A 16573-nucleotide genomic window follows, 5' to 3' on the forward strand; every position below is an offset into this window, starting at 1 on the left:
GTAACATTCTCTCTGCTGCTCGCCCAGCAGAGGTGTGAAAGGTAACCTATATATCGCAGAACCACAAGGTTCACTTGAAAAGCAACAGATAACCCCAAATAGAGACCTTAGAACATTTTCTTTTTGGGTACTGAGAGTAGATACATTTTTTGTATTCCTGTTTTCTGTTCAAATTTTACCCAGATCTCTTATCTGTACAAACAGCATATCAGAAAGCTCTGCTGGCCCCTACATTATGGAGCTATCTCCCTCATCTTTTTTTGCCACTGAGATGGAGTCAGCTGTGTAGTTTCTCTTTGCTGCCTTGTATCCTTGGGGTTGAAAGGTTAACAGTCTCCTGGTACAGGGCACAGATCATTTGCCCTTGGTGTAGAGAGAATATGCCCACAAAGTGGACCTAAGGATTCTCCTTGCCTATGTAATCTGGTTCAGAATTGCAGATTGCCTATTATCCTTTTTTTTTCCAAACCATAGAGATCATTAATTTACTGCCTGTGTCTGAGATCAGCTCAATATCTCTGTGTGGGAGTACGTCTAACCCTTAATACCACCAGCAGCTAAGTGGGCAACTCCAGCAGTTAAGTGTGTTATGGCCGAGGCAGAAAGAATATGTACAACGTCTGGATCAGTTAACGCACTCTAACAAGTTCTTGAATGCTTCCTGCAAACACGTGATCCTCCTTTTGTCAAATAGGCAGTACAGATAATGACAAAACACAAAGCCAGCCACCACAAACTGTAACTAGAAATCAGAAACAGGAGACCCTTTGAAAACGCGATGAGGACAAGGAAATAGAAGGCCCCTTCCTATGCAGTGGGTCCATTTCACTTGAAGTGAGAGTAATAGTCTTGGCACCTCCCTGACTTTTTATGAGTGTCTTTTTCTTTAGCACTTTATAATCTAATTTGGGGAGGAGAGGTGGCAGAAATGGGCATATAATAAATGGCTTTTTTTAAAATGAGTCAAAGAAAGTGAATAGGAGCCTAAAGGCTTAAACATGTCTTTGAATGGCAAATTATTTTGGCAGCGTATGTATTCTTATATAGGTAGATTTTCTGTAGTCTATTTGCTCCCCCTGGGCCACCATTGATGCCTCACTAACACCTTGGTCACTCATTTTTGTCTCTTGTATTTCACATGATACGTTAAGGGAGACTATCATACAATAAAAATCCAAAATGTTAAAACCAGAGCAACAGAGAAGGTTGTCTATATAGTATTTACCTCCACATCATAGGTGGAGAAACCAACACAGCCAAGCTCAAGATGGCTTATCTGGGACTTCTAGGGGGTTTGCCTCATCAGTCTTGTTGTTTTCGCTCTGGGGCAGAGGTAAAAGGAAGCACAGTGAAGACATTTGGAGTCTAGGAGAAAAACCATCGTAAGGAATGGCTTTACTGTGTATAGGAAGGAGACCTGTTGAACTATTAGGCACCATTTATTCATTGTTTCTGCTTTAGGGAGATGTAACCATATTACTCAAAGGGTGGTACAAGCGTTCTTGTGAAGCACAAATGCCTGCTTGGAGTGACAGACTTGCAGTTTTCCCCCCTTTTTTTCTCATGCTGATAAAGAAGGAGGTTTAGCCAAGAACTGGACCGGATAACCTTTATTCCCTTTCTTGTAGCTGATAGCGTTACTCAAGCCAGTATAGTAGGAATTAACAAGGCTTTTGATATTAAAGTACAAATTACTAGACCACTTACTGCATTAAAAGCTCATCAGCTCAGTGAACAAAATGAAAAGCTGTGTTTTCTGAACTGCACTGAACAATTCTATCTAATTGACATTCTTTAATTCTATGTGCCTGGGAAGGTTTTTTTTTTAATTGATAATCAAAGGGGGTTAAGACAGGGAGTTAGTCACGAAAACAGTGGCAACGTTTCAGAAACTAAATCTGCTTTAGGTTTGAAAATGGGAAACAATTAACCATAGGCCCAGAGGCATTTCCTTTTAATTTACTCCTTTCTGTTATATAAAATTTAATTTACTGCCTGTGTGCCTCATTCCAACTATTATTAGAAAATTGCCCTTAAATTTCGAAAGTATTATATGTAAAAGCTCTTTGCAAGCGCTGGTACTAAACTTCAGCAAAGAGAATAGGAAAGCTAAATGTGCTGAAATTGAAGTCATTCCACCATTGAGCAGGGAAATAATTTAGCAAAATCAGATTAAATCTCTTTCAGTAAAATGACAATTTCATATGCGTGCTTTCCCATTTTCTGATACCCAGCTGTATAAGAAGAACCATTTAAAGTTATGCCATCCATACGGTATTATATTTTCAGGATTATTCTGAACGTCCCTTAAGTTTTCCTTTTTTTTCTTTTGTTGCATGAAATTAAATTTATTACCTGAGATATTATTGAAATAACTCTAGGTCTCTCTCATTCAGTCTTCCTTGATAAGAGCTTTATTTTGCTTTCTAAGACCATCTCCCATGATAATGTTCTGTCGATGATGTCCTGGGCATTTCAGCTTAATTAGCTGATTGTGATACTAGTCTCTCTACTCTTCCTCTTTTCTCAGTTTGCATCCTCCACATTCTATTATGAACTTGATCTCATTTAAAGCTGCCCCTTCCATATGGCAGTCGCTTTTGATTGATTTACTCTTGCCATGTTTTCCTGATGAATCCTGAGTCAGAAGGAATTCGAGACATTTCTTGTTCTCCCATAGCGTATGTGGGTTTGGGCGCTAAGGAGGCGGGTATGGCAGCTGGAGGCTGGCTCTCGGGGGCTGGATGGGCAAATGCTGGTCATCATTACCACAGAGGTTCAAGTATATATGGCTTTAGAAGCAATTTCTCATTTCTAACCAACTTGCTCCATGTGTAACCAGATTTTTTCCTCTTTTAGGTGATCACGGACTTGGAGGAGCAGCTAAACCAGCTGACGGAGGACAATGCCGAGCTCAACAACCAAAACTTCTACTTGTCTAAACAACTCGATGAGGCCTCTGGTGCCAACGACGAGATTGTGCAGCTGCGAAGTGAAGTGGACCATCTCCGCCGCGAGATCACTGAGAGGGAGATGCAGCTCACTAGCCAGAAGCAAGTAAGGACCATGAATAGTGTTGGAGACCTTGGGAAACCTGGAGCCCCTTTAGATTCTGGAGCAAGTGCCAATTATGTCTCTCCCAAGTGTTCTCAGACTGAGCCTGTCAGTAAAACCAATCATGTCAGCGCTTTGCAGGTTTGCGAGTTTTAAAAACAGCTTTTAGAAGTGTGTAGTTTGGGTTTTTTTGTTTGTTTCATTTTTTTGGCCACCCCATATGGTTTGCAAGATCTTAGTTCCCTGACCAGGGATCAAACTTGTACCCCCTGCAGTGGAATCGCAGTCTTAACCGCTGGACCATCAGGGAAGTTCCATGTATAGTTGTTCTTAATTTTGGTTTAAAACCATTAAAAATAGAATAGATTGCTTTCGTGAGCCACTTTATTTATTTTTTAAAAACTTTTTTTGGCGGAGTTGTGAGGCTTGTGGAATCTTTGTTCCTCACCCAGGGATTGAACCCGGGCTTTCAGCAGGGAGAGCTGGGAGTCCTAACCACTGGACTGCCAGGTAATTCCCAAGCTACTTTATTGTTAAGCGTGGTCTCTTTTCCCTGGCCCTCCTCTGAGTTCTTTCTATAAGATGTCAGTAGAAATGGCCCTTCATCTGTTCTTGTCTAACTCCCTTGGTCTGTAGGATAAAAAGATAGTGTCTTTCAGACTGTAGTTAGAAGCTCATGCTTTTCTGAAACTGATCCGACAAAAGTACCACCTGGGAAATCCTCGTTTGCTATGAGGCACAACTCAGTGGTGCTGATTTGCAGACGATGGAGGCGCTGAAGACCACGTGCACAATGCTGGAGGAGCAGGTCATGGACCTGGAGGCCCTGAACGACGAGCTGCTGGAGAAGGAGCGGCAGTGGGAGGCCTGGAGGAGTGTCCTTGGTGACGAGAAGTCCCAGTTTGAGTGTCGGGTTCGAGAGTTGCAGAGGATGCTGGACACCGAGAAGCAGAGCAGGTGGGACTTCATGTAGGTAGAGAGCCAGTGGCAGGTGGCAGCGGCAGGATGACCCTGAGAGCTCCTGGCGAGTGCCCCCGCTTGACCAGGGATGAGCAGGTGCTGGGACGTAAGACTTAAGTGTTAAAGCTGGGAGACTCTGGGCAACCAGAATCGGTCAGTCATCCTCGAGGTAAATAGGGACGGTGCCAGTAGCAGGAGATGATGACCAGTCAGCCAGTGCAGGGCCCCAGGAGTCAGCAGGGCAAAGTGTCTCAGTGCTTCTTTGTAGAAACTCTTTCCTTGGATTTTGTGTCATTGTGACTGTGTAGCAAGACTGTCACTCTCCTTTTTTTTTTTTTTTAAATATTTATTTGGCTGCACCGGGTCTTGATTGTGGTATGTGGGATCTATTAATAGTTCCCTGACCAGGCATTGAACCTGGACCCGCTGCATTGGGAGCACAGAGTCTTAGCCCCTGGACCTCCAGGGAAGTCACAAGACCATCACTGTTTTGATACTGGTCATGTGTGATGCGGGTCAACCCTCTACCCCAGCTTTGGCACTATTGACAGTTGGGGCCGGACAGTCCTTTGTGATGGGGGCCTGTCCTGTACATGGTAAGGTGCTGACCAGCTTCCCTGGATCTGCCCCCCTAAATCCCAGTAGCTGCTCCCTCTTCAAGTTGTGACCACCGGGAACATCTCCAGACATTGCCCGGTGTCCCCTGGGGGCAGGGGCGGAGGGCAGCTGCCCCCAGTTGAGAACAACTGCTCTACAAGAATAGTTTACAATTTTTTATTTTTTCTTCCTTTCCTGGTAGGCAGTAGTAATCCTGAGTTCAGGTAGTGTCTTTCCTCTACTTCCCCAGTTCTCCCAGTGTAGGATTCCCTCCTGCCAGGGTCGCAGGTGTGCAGGTTATGCGATGCATGCTCCTGGGAATAGACTTGAAGATCTTCCGTGACATTTTACCAGCTCATGGTGGGACAGCGTTCATTTTAACAGAACCAGTATATTATGACAGTTTACCAACAGGTAGAAGTGCACGGTCTTGAAGAACACATGCCTTTCCTAGTTTGCAGAGAGGTACCCTATGGGCTGGTATCCACCTTGTGCTTCATGTCTTCCCAACAGAATCCTATTCATCCTGCATAACCTCACTAATATCACCTTTCCCTGAAACTTAGTGTCCCGTAATACTCTGAACTCCCTGAGCAAGATAACTATTCGTGGAAGTATTTATCATTTATCTGGACTCTGTCAGACTCATTTCAGTATTTCCCACATTTGGTGGACCATAGTAGACTCACGGCTGTCTTGGAGGTATAATTTGTGCTAAATCAACTACACTAAGAAAGACTGGAAGCAAAGGGAACCCATAAGTTTCAAGAGAAACTGGTAGAAATATTCTCCTGTTGGACATCTTCCCTTTCAGGGTATTTGCTAATGTGAGAGGGCTGCTGGTTTAAGACATCCTGTTACTGTTTCCTCCTGAACTCTTGAGCTCCTGCGTCCTCACCCTATGTTCTGGCTATTCTCACACACACCCCTCCCTCCCACTCGCAAGTCCAGCTCCTAGCCCAGCTGTTTCTAGAGTCCTTTGTAGACAGTTTCGGGGGCAGAGTCTGACCATAGCATCAGGAATGCACAACCAAGCGTGAAAGTGTTCTCTGGTGGCGCTAGTGGTAAAGAACCCACTTGCCAGTGCAGGTGACATAAGAGACTTGGGTTCCATTCCTGGCTGGGGAAGATCCCATGGAGGAGGCATGGCAGCTCACTCCAGTATTCTTGCCTGGAGAATCCCATAGACAGAGGAGCCTGGTGGGCTACACTCCATAAGGTCTCAAAGAGCCGGACACACACATAGGGAGATCTTTCATATATTTCTTTCAGGAGCAATTGTGAAAGATCTTGGCTCTCTTCCCCACCCCCCATTTTTTTTTTCCTTCCTCTATTTTGGTGTTATGTGGGATCTGAGATGAGTAAAATATAATTCTTATTTTTAAAAAAATATTTATATATTTGGCTGTGCCTGTTGTTAGTTTTGGCATGTGGGATCTAGTTCCCTGATCAGGGATTGAACTTGGCCCCCTGCCTTGGGAGTGAGAAGTCTTAGCCACTGGACCACCAAGGAAGTCCCTAAAATATAATTCTTAATTCTTGTCTTCTAGAGGCTGAGAGTCTAGTGCAGGAGATAAACTATGCGTTGAACTATTTATCACCTAAAATAGAGAGTGGGTTGTGCCAGGCCAGTAGGATATTTATGCTTTGGGTCCAGAACAAGAAGACGTTACTTCTGAGAGGAAGACTGGGAAGGGCTTTGTGGAGGACATGGCCTTCTAGTTTACCCTTGGAGTCTGAGTAAGACTTGGGTTTGTTGGGTCGAGAAGGAGAGCTGCCAGTGAAGGAGCCTGTCTAAGTCCAGATGTGGAAGCAGCAAAACAGAACACCTGAGTTGGGGAGGGGAAGTGATGTTCCAAGGGTGCTCCAGTTTTTGTCTTCTGTCACCTTATTTACACCCAGCAGATTCAAGGTTCAGTTTCCAGAACACTTCAGCTCTTGCTTTAAGGAGAGGCATTGTTTGCTCGAATGGGGCCCCACATGGTCCTCTGCACGGTGCTCCTTCAGTGGGACCTCATTCCTTCCTGCTTCTGCAGGTGGATGTAACCGTCTTCCCATTTTCAGCCCAGTTGCATTTGGAAAAATGCCTCATCCCCTTCAGCCCTTCCAAGTGCATTTATATTCACAGGAGCCTTACCTGCTAAGAGTATTTTTACCCAGGGCCTAAAGTGGGTCACATCCTCACTCCACGTAATTCGGAACAAGGGGTCAGGCTGGGCTCTCTCCAGCCTGCAGCCTGTTTGGTTGCTTATCCATGTCCGAGCCGGGCCGGCTTCCTTCCTGTAGGGTGGCAATGACGGGATTTCTGAACGTGCCTGTGTCTCCCCACAGGGCGAGGGCCGACCAGAGGATCACTGAGTCGCGCCAGGTGGTCGAGCTGGCAGTAAAGGAGCACAAGGCCGAGATCCTGGCCTTGCAGCAGGCTCTCAAGGAGCAGAAGCTGAAGGCCGAGAGCCTCTCCGACAAGGTCAGCCCCTGTCCCTCCTGCCTTCTAGATACGCATGTATACTTCCTTCTTTTAGCAGGTATTCACATGCGCTCAATCCATGGTCGGCGTGTTTCATAAACCAAGTCTCACTGTTGTGCTTCCCCAAGGGACACTCTTGGTTGGCAGTAGTGGGGGTAGTGGGTGCTTGGGGTATCAGAGTTGGTCAATGACTTCCTGATATCTGCCCATCAGGGCCCCTGAGGTCCAGATTTTGACCTGGGTACACAGCACTCTTCTTTCCTGGCATTTGATTTCTGAAAGCCTTTATGGATCTAACGTTGAGCATCCTTGGGAAGTGCGGGGTGGCTAGGACTCCTGCTCATTCCAGTGCTGCAATGGCAGGAAGCCTCAGCGTCTCTGGGTTCTAAGTCCAAGGACACAGCAGGATCTGAGGACAGTGCTGGTCTTCATATTCCACTTTGGAAATACACACATCTTGTCCATGAAGCACTCTATATTTACAAAGTGACATACTGCTGTTTGAAAAATTTTAATAGTCTTAAAAGAGATTTAGAATAGGTGCTTCTGTGTTACAGGTAAGAGTGCAGGTCAGAGAAACTTCACATATACACACAACTGTTTCATATATACACATACACACTGTTTTGTGTGCGTGTGCGCCCACACACACACACACATGATCTGACCTCTGAATTTTGGGTAACTAATTTTCTGATTATAGAAGTGATTATTTGGGGTCATTGTGGAAGATATAGAAACCACAGAAAAGTAAAGAAAAAGTAACTGGTAGTCTGTCACCACTGTTATGTTGCTCAATTTATATTCATTTATTTATATTGATAAATTTAGATTCTTATATAAACAGGATTACATCGTTTAAAAAAAAAATCACATAAACAGGGGCTTTTCCTGAATTAGTGAATATTTTTTGAACATGTAGTTCTAGAAACAACAATTACACAGACACCTATTTTAATCATTCTGCTTGTGTTAGAAATTTGAACTTCTTCCAGTTTTTTTTCTGTTTGTTTTTTTGCTGTCATAAATAACATTGTGATGAATGTAAATCTTTTTGGGGGATCCATGGTTATTTTCTTATTGGAATTTCATAGTAATGACCAGATTCAAGCTAGAGCTTGCTACTCAGGAATATTCCTGAGTTCCTTGGTACTGGCTTACTAATTTTTTTAACCATGAGGAAAGTAAATATGTTATTTAACCATGAAAAAAGTAAATGCATTATTTAGAGATAAATGAGCTTTTCGGTGTTTAGCTTGGAGGACATTTTTTTCTACCTGGCTGTCCTAAAGAATTCTACAGCAAAGTCCTACCCATCCTTTAAGACTCCAGACTTTCTGACCCCATCTTCTCCCAGTGACAGGCCATTCAGGATGAATTTCTCTCCTCCATACCTCTTATCAAAATCATCACTTGACAGAGTAGTCACTATTTGTGTATATGTCTACTTAAGGGCCACCCTCTGCCTTTGTGACTTGATACAAGATCATTGAGAGAGCTTGTCTGCCCTTTCATCCGAGTTCTGATATTATCCCACGCAAGTAAGCAAGCATTTGGAATATGATGATTTAATTCAGCCAAAGCATGTCAGATAAATAAATTTTGGAGAAGTCATCTTCCTAGAACTTGTCACAGCTAGCTACACGTATGACCCATCCCTTAGAAATAATATCTTCTCCTAACAGAATAACCTACATAAGGCTTATCTTTGACATGGACATTTGTGGTATGCTTTTAAAAACCTGGGCTTCCCTGATGGCTCAGACGGTAAAGAGTCTGCCTGTGATGCAGGAGACCTGGGTTCAATCCCTGGGTCCGGAAGATCCCCTAGAGCAGGGAATGGCTACCCACTCCAGTATTCTTGACTGGAGAATTCCATGGAGCTAGAGGAGCCTGATGGGCTGCAGTCCCGGGGTCGCAAAGAATCAGACACAACTAACACATACAGTGTAAAACAATTACAAACATGACTCTTTAGACTTCGCTGGTGGCTCAGATGGTAAAAGCGTCTGCCTGCAATGCAGGAGACCTAGATTCGATTCCTGGGTTTGGAAGATCCCCTGGAGAAGGAAATGGCAACCCACTCCAGTGTTCTTGCCTGGAAAATTCCATGGACAGAGGAGCCTGTTAGGCTATAGTCCATGGGTTCGCAAAGAGTTGGACATGACTGAGCAACTTCACTTCACTTTTAAAAACCAGTGTTTATGTTCTGACCCTTAGATCTTGATTTTTCTTTGGCTGTGAAGGTTTGTGGATATTGGCAAAAGTCGTTAGCATATAACATTTCTAAATGTGTCACGGCCAATTTTTCCAAATGTCCAGCTCAATGATCTGGAGAAGAAGCACGCCATGCTTGAAATGAATGCCCGAAGTTTACAACAGAAGCTGGAGACAGAACGAGAGCTCAAACAAAGGCTTCTGGAAGAGGTGGGTGTAAGATGCATGGTAAATAGAGCCAGGCATACTCTCAGAAGTGAACACTTGGCCTCAGGTGGGCAGGTCCAAATTAAGAAATTAGATTTCAAGGTTGAATTCTCAAGGACGAGTAAGGTGGTCACTGGGTACTTTCTGGAAGGTGTTTAACACGTTGAAAGAACATGTCAAGAAGCCCTGGGGCCTCTTTGTCATTGTGTCCTTCCAAATAGTGCTTAATGGTGTGTCAAGCACATAGTGAGTAAGTGCTAACTGGAAGTTTATTAAATATGAGGGCAAGTAGATATTGAGTTAAATTGTTCTTTAGAGTTAATATCCAGAGTGTATTAAGTTTGCAGCCTGATGAGCTTCATGCACGGGACAGAGACCTGATCAGGTGATGCTGAATGCCAAATCTCATGAAAACTTTTGAACATCCAATTAATTCAATGCAAAAAAAATGACACCGTGCTTTTGAGACACAAAACAAAAAGTTCAAATTGATCTCCTAAACCAGTCCAATCCTTATGTTAGTTATTTCCTGTACCTTTGAATAGAATTCTGCAATCTCTGTTTAAATTGAGGACAACTCCCCCAACCAAAGCCTTGGTTTGGCTGAATCACTGATAATTTGTCTTAATTCATTAGAATTGACCTGTCAGGACAAATGCAGTTTATAAAGGTATTTCACGAGAAGTTAGACTCAAGAGTGTTCTGTTTAAGCCACAATGAGCCTGACAGTTGAATCAACCAGGTTATCTGTTCTGGTAAATGGAGCTTTTACTGTGTGCTTCCTGTAGCCCCTGAGAGGCTCTGCTGGTAGAAGTATTGTAACTATGCTATTAAGTTTGAAAAATGTGGTACACATTTTGCAGGGGAGCATAAAATGTTTTCTAGAATGACTTTTAAAAATATAGTTGGGAACGTTCTAGAGATGGATCCATGATGATGTACAACCACGTGACTCCACTTAATTGCCACCAGTCCTGGCAGTCCAGTGGTTAAGATTCCATGCTCCCAATGCAGAGGGTATGGGAACTAAGATCCCTGGTTAGGGAACTAAGATCCTGCATGCTGTATGGTGTGGCCAAAAATAACACAAATGATTAACATGGTAAATTTTATGTATATTCTACCACAACAGAAAAGTTTTTAAATAAAATCAATATTACACACAGGTAGAAAGTTCACCAAAGGTGACTCTCAGAATATTATAATAGAAATTTTTAAATCTCTCTGATTGTCAAATAGAGAATGACAAAAGATAGAGAATGATCAGAGAATGGTCTTTTATCTGGAATGACTAGGCAGTGTCCCCACTAGGCAGTGTCCCCACTTTGGACACACGTTGGAAACAGGAAGCACAGAAATAATCAGTGATCTCGCCTGTCCTCTTTTCCTTCCGAGGAAAGAGCGTTGGCCCCAACAACTCTGCTTTGGTCCAAGGTTACGTGGTGAGTCAGTGGCAAGACTAGAAATAGAAGGCTGGCATCCTGATTCAGTCCCCTGTTCTCACTTCTAAAACTACTGGGGAACATTTCCAGTTCCCCTGTCTGCACCTCACAGAGGGCTTTTTGAAGACAGACATCTGGCTGCGCTGGCTTGGAGGCAGATCTCATTGAGACCTGAGAGCACTGGGAAACAGTGATCTTTACCATCAAGGATGCGGCTGGCATCCTGGCTTGGGGTGGGCCCTGTGGCAGCAGGTGGTCGGGGGCTCAGCTTGCCTGTCTTGTCCATTAGGTACAGGTTCTTGTACATGGAGCCAGAATCAGAGTCTCACAGTTGGAGAGAATTTTTGTGTGTCATTTAACACAAATTCCTAGCACTTGCACCACCGTTTCTTTTACCCTTTCCCTGGCAGACTTCAGTAACAGAGCTTTCTCTCAAATCTTTTCTCTCAGGCCTAAAGTGGCCTCTGAAACTTTTCTGACACTGCTGTTTACAGGCATGACTAGTCCCGACTTGGAAGTAATACCAGAGCTCCAAGTCCGTTTGCTAATCCTGTCAAATAATCCCCCTTCCGAGGTAGAGAATCCCTTCCCCAGCCACTCTCACAAGTGGGCCTTGGGGCACCTGGGACTCAAGACTTAAAGTGACTCAAGATTGCCCAACTCATTTTTCTGGCAACTCTAACTCTTAGAAAGTCCTTTCTGGTTTTGAACTAAAGCCTGTAACTTCCAACCATTGGTTCTATTACAGCAAAAAATTTGAAAACAGGGAGTAGTCTCATATTTCCAACCAAAGTAGGAAGTTAATATTGATTAATGATCATATTACTTGCTTAGTAATAAAAATAACTTGTTTTTCTTTTTTCTTTTATTATTTTAAAAAATAACTCATGTTTCATTTGGCACATACCACATGCCAGATGTCTGAGTACTTTCCATGAATCAGCTCATACACTCTGTGTGATACTTCTGTGAGAGAGCTACTTTTTATTTTATTATCCCTGTGACAGTAGATTTGCTATCTCTTCAGCTCTCCTGACTCCATGTCACCTTTTCTTTTCTAACTGAAACATTTCAAGTCCCACCAGGACTGGAATGTTCTTTTCTGGTAGTTTTATCCTTCCGAACAGTTTCTAGAAGTCCTTGGGGTTTGAACAACACGGAGTCGTGGGCCGGCCCCACCACTACCTGGGCTCTTTGGGTGGCTTATCACACCACTGACACCCATTGATCTGTTAGATCACCACCAGCCCTTCTACATATTTTTTTTTTTTTTTTAAACATCTTTATTTATTTGACTTTTTTTTTTTTTTTTTAATACCATCCTGTTAAGCCTTCTTGTTGGTTTTGGCCCATCCTCCCTGTTACCAGGGGTGTTTCCCACTCTGGTTCTGTCGTCTAGTTCCTCTGCTTCCTCCCAGTTTCCTGTCACTATCATAAAATCGGTGGACAGATCTAATCACGTGGCTGGAGCCCTCCTTTCAGTCTACCACCAACCAGGAATAGCCTCCATTTACCGCTCTCTGGGAAGCAGGTAAATGGTTTTGGAAAACATTTCACTGAGCACCAATGTCACTTACTTGTTTTCTATTGTAGTAAATAAGCAGCCTATTTCTTGGAAAGCTAATGGACAGTTGATGTGTTGATTCTAGAGAAATATTTTGGGCCTGGTTGTCACCAAACAGATTCTTGTCCCTAGTACTTGTTTCTCTGCTTCCTGCCTAGTAATTAGTGTTGTCCTAAAATAGCGGAAGGAAACTAAAGAGGGTAATTTACAGAAGTAATCATTTGTGCTACAGGGGACGGATAGCTCCCTGGAAGAGATTATCTTCGCTGTTTTCTCTCTTTTGTTGTTCTGTATTTTAGGGCGTTCTGTGGTTTGATTCAGAAATTCTAGGTCATGCACCCAGGGCAGGTGATTCTGAGTTAGTATCAGTACCTCTTGCTTTACAGAGGATGGATGGAGAGGGGCTGGTGGAGTAGGTTGGGGTAGGAAGGGCAGATGGAAAAGTGATAGGGGCCCACCTGGACTGCATCGAGAGAAAGAAGGATGCAGGAGGCAGCGCTGAAATTCATCGCGCATCTGCTGTGTGCTGGGCACTGGGCTTGGTGTGTCACCCAGAGAAGGGGGTTATTACCCCCACTTGCAGATGAAGAGACTGAGGGTCTGAGAGGCGGTGAGCTGCCCCTGGCCATAGGACTGATAAGAGTTAAGTCAGGGGACTTCCCTCTTGGTCCAGTGGCTAAGACTCCATGCTCCCACTACCGGGCTTGAGTTTGATCCCTGGTCAGAGAACTAGATCCTACTTGCCACAGCTAAGACCTGGCATAGCCAAATAAATATTTTTTTAAAAAGTCATGATTTGAACCAGGGTCTGGAATGTTCTAAAGCCCAGGTTCTTTTCCATGACACTATGATGCCTCAGAATCAGCTGCCTCTCAAGAGGAAGGGGATTGAGGAGTAGGAATGGAAATGCAAACATCAGTGGAGGGAAGAGAAATATGGTGGTGAGGTTTCTGCGAACCGAGGTCATCTGTAGCTCTCGGCCTGCTGGGGCAGAGAGCACTGAGGTTTGCCCTCGCCTGTTGGGAAAGCCCCGTGGTGATGGTGAGCAGCTGTTTACAGCTCTCTGTCCTTCCGTCCACAGACGGTCTAGGCCCCTGGGGAAGGGAGTGTTTGGGCCACTGCTAGTAGAGTTAGATTGGACGCCAGGGGTTGGGTGAAACCAAGCAGTATCTTCTTAGGATAGCTGTTCTCTTCTGCTTTTTAGAAACAGAAGCATTTTAGGTAAGAACCATAAAGCCAGTATCTTTATCGCCTGCCCTGTTTTCTGTAAAGTTAAAAAAAAAAAAAAAGAATTGGAGAGAGTTCTCGTACAAAACTATTTGCAATATACTAAACAGAATTTTGTTTTACTAACACTTGTTCTGACGCTGGGATCGCCCCCCCTTTCCCTCGTGGTGGCAGCATCGCCTCCCACCATGGCTGTTGGTGTGCTTGTTGGTCTCTCGCACTGACGCGGCGCCCTTTGAATTAAAGGTGCTATGATTCCCATTTGTGTACGCCACATGGAGAATCGCAAAGTGAGTTCTCTCAACAGTGGTTGAGATAACTGCTCATGCATCGTTGTGGAATATCAGACAGTTGGTCATCCTGAAATGAGCTGAAATTTTGGTGCCCCCTCTGAAATGAGTCTGAGTGGGGACAGTGAGGGAGCGCGTTGCATTGTGTGTGGTCTGAAGCTTCTCTCTCCGGCCTCTCCCCCCACCAGCAAGCCAAGTTACAGCAGCAGATGGACCTGCAGAAGAATCATATTTTCCGTCTGACTCAAGGGCTGCAAGAAGCTCTGGATCGGGCTGATCTGCTGAAGACAGAAAGGAGTGACCTGGAATATCAGCTGGAAAACATTCAGGTGAGAACCAGCACCGGGAGCTTACTGAAAAATTGTCCACAGAGGCAAAGTGTGATGGCTCAAAGCCACCTGGCAAGATGAGCAGTCTCTTCGTGTTGTGTATTTTCACCAGTATTTTATTACGAAAACTTTCCAAATGTTAAGAGAAGCTGGGAAATTGCTATCATGACCACCCTCTAGAGTCTTCTACTCACCATTTGCTATTTTTGCTTTTTCACGTACCTTTGTACTTGAGTCTGTCTTTGTTGGGTGGGGGACGGTGGGCAGTAAGATCAGGACTAAGTAAGTAACAATTGGCTCAGTGTGGCTTTTGTTGAATTTTTCATTTGTTAGTGTTGTAATGACTTTATTTCTTATTAAAGTATCAAATTTAAAAGTCTGCTTCTTCTGGGATCTGAGGTGCTTTTTGTTTTCATGAACCTTAGGTTCTCTATTCTCATGAGAAGGTGAAGATGGAAGGCACTATTTCCCAGCAAACCAAACTCATCGATTTTCTGCAAGCCAAAATGGACCAGCCTGCCAAAAAGAAAAAGGTGGGTCAGAGGGTGTGAAAAGCAGGCAGTGGGCAGTTTCGCTCAATCATGATGATTCCGTGAAGGTCACCAGAGTAGATAATCCTAGGAACATCAGAGAAAACAAAATGCACAATTTCTTTGTTTTGGGTTGAAAAAAGAGGCTTTGAGATCATCAGAATGGCTCTTCAAGAGAGGCTGTTGTCACTCTGGAATCTGTGACACGCTGTGCTGTGTTCATGGCCTTTACAGTTGTGCTGCCTTCCTCTGAAGGAGTGAGATTTGTTTCCCAAGCAGCTGGGGAGGAGGAGGCAGCAGAGAGGAAGGCCGAGTGTTCAGGTTGGCATCCCCGATTCCAGAGGGGGTTCTCTGCTTGTGTGTAAGGGCCTCTAGAGAGATTAGAGGCCACTCGTGTGCCATTCTAGGACTTCCCAGGTGGTGCTAGTGGTAAAGAACCCGCCTGCCAGTGCAGATAGATGTAAGAGAAGCAGGTTTGATCCCTGGATTGGGAAGATCCCCTGGAGGAGGGCACAGCAACCCACTCCAGGATTCTTGCCTGGAGAATCCCACGGACAGAGGAGCCTGGCGGGCTGCAGTCCACAGGGTCACACAGAGTCGGACACGACTGAAGAGGCTGAGCATGCACACACATGGGATTCTAGACAGAGAGGGCTTCTTAGGTCACAGGGATGGGATTCCAGAGGTATTAATAGGTCATCTGTATGGGGCCTGAGAAGGAATCTCAAGTCATGCACAAGGGGCTCCAGAGAAACTAGACATCATCTGCTCAGTCCCTCTGATCGGGTCAGTAGGAGTCTGGGGCCCAGAGTGCTGCTGTGACCTGCCCAAAGTGCCGGACTGGATAGCTGCCCCCTCCATGGGGTGCTGCTCCATCCCTCCCTTTAAAGTGGTAACAATTGAAAACAATGACCAGGAGACACGGATGGACAGGCTGATAGATACACATGGGAAGATTTTTAATAAGCCCAAAGCATGCTTCCCTGAACCACTGCAGCCTTCATGGTAGTTTTGGCCAGGTGTTCTCAGTTCAAGAAGGTCTCTAAGGAGCTGGAAACTTCCTGAGGCACTCAGATGGCAGCATAGCACTGGTGATGGTACAGGAAGGGGAGATGGGCTGCAGGGTGTCTTATGATGCTGATGTCCTCCTTCTGGAGAAGAGCAGCAGCAGAAGCAAACAGCAGTGGTGGCTGTCGGACGCGGGCTTGCTTGTGTGCTGTGTGACTGTGCTTGTTATGTGCTGCTGATGGTGAATCTTTTTTATTTTAGCAGTGGACTGTTATTTGATTATGTCACTTGATGTAGTCAGGGTATTCCCATGTGTTTTTTGGTTGTTAATTTTGTTTTCAGTCTCATTATCCTGTGTTTTACTTTTTTCTCCCATGTACAATACATATTCCATTTGCATTTTTTTTCTTGGCATAAGCCCCTTCTGTTGATGTCATTTTAGTATTGTGTTTTTTTTTTTTTTTTTTAAAAGCAACCACTCATCTCTGTGTCTTATAACTAAGCATCATGAGACAAATTCAAGGCAAGATTACTGAACCATCTCTCCTGATTCCATCCTCCACTTCCAATTTTTTTTTGAGGGTAAAGTCTCAGGAAATGGCTCTCCTTGGGATTGCTAAAGGAAGAGGTGGTGGCAATTCAAGCATCTTTAACCCTCTCGGTGGAAACTTCCGCACCCCC

The 16573-nt window shown here is 44.4% G+C and overlaps 1 protein-coding gene across 21 annotated transcripts in view; it reads left to right on the plus strand.

Moving 5' to 3' along the window:
• CIT (citron rho-interacting serine/threonine kinase) overlaps positions 1–16573 on the plus strand; it is a 176690-nt gene that overhangs the window by 136647 nt on the left and 23470 nt on the right. For 19 of the 21 annotated variants that reach the window (XM_086347846.1, XM_086347850.1, XM_086347845.1 and 16 more), the window contains 6 exons: positions 2860–3057; positions 3818–4011; positions 6943–7078; positions 9401–9505; positions 14214–14354; positions 14780–14887. In XM_086347846.1, coding sequence (XP_086203972.1) covers positions 2860–3057; positions 3818–4011; positions 6943–7078; positions 9401–9505; positions 14214–14354; positions 14780–14887 — 882 coding nt within the window. Of the gene's footprint in view, positions 1–2859; positions 3058–3506; positions 3565–3817; positions 4012–6942; positions 7079–9400; positions 9506–14213; positions 14355–14779; positions 14888–16573 lie in introns of all 21 variants that reach the window. The other 2 variants (XR_015144536.1, XR_015144535.1) reach the window with 1 other exon arrangement.

The sequence above is a fragment of the Bos grunniens genome, chromosome 17 (assembly GCF_055505025.1).
Source record: "Bos grunniens cultivar Pamir isolate PY7600 chromosome 17, Bosgru_T2T1.0, whole genome shotgun sequence".
Lineage (NCBI taxonomy): Eukaryota > Metazoa > Chordata > Mammalia > Artiodactyla > Bovidae > Bos > Bos grunniens.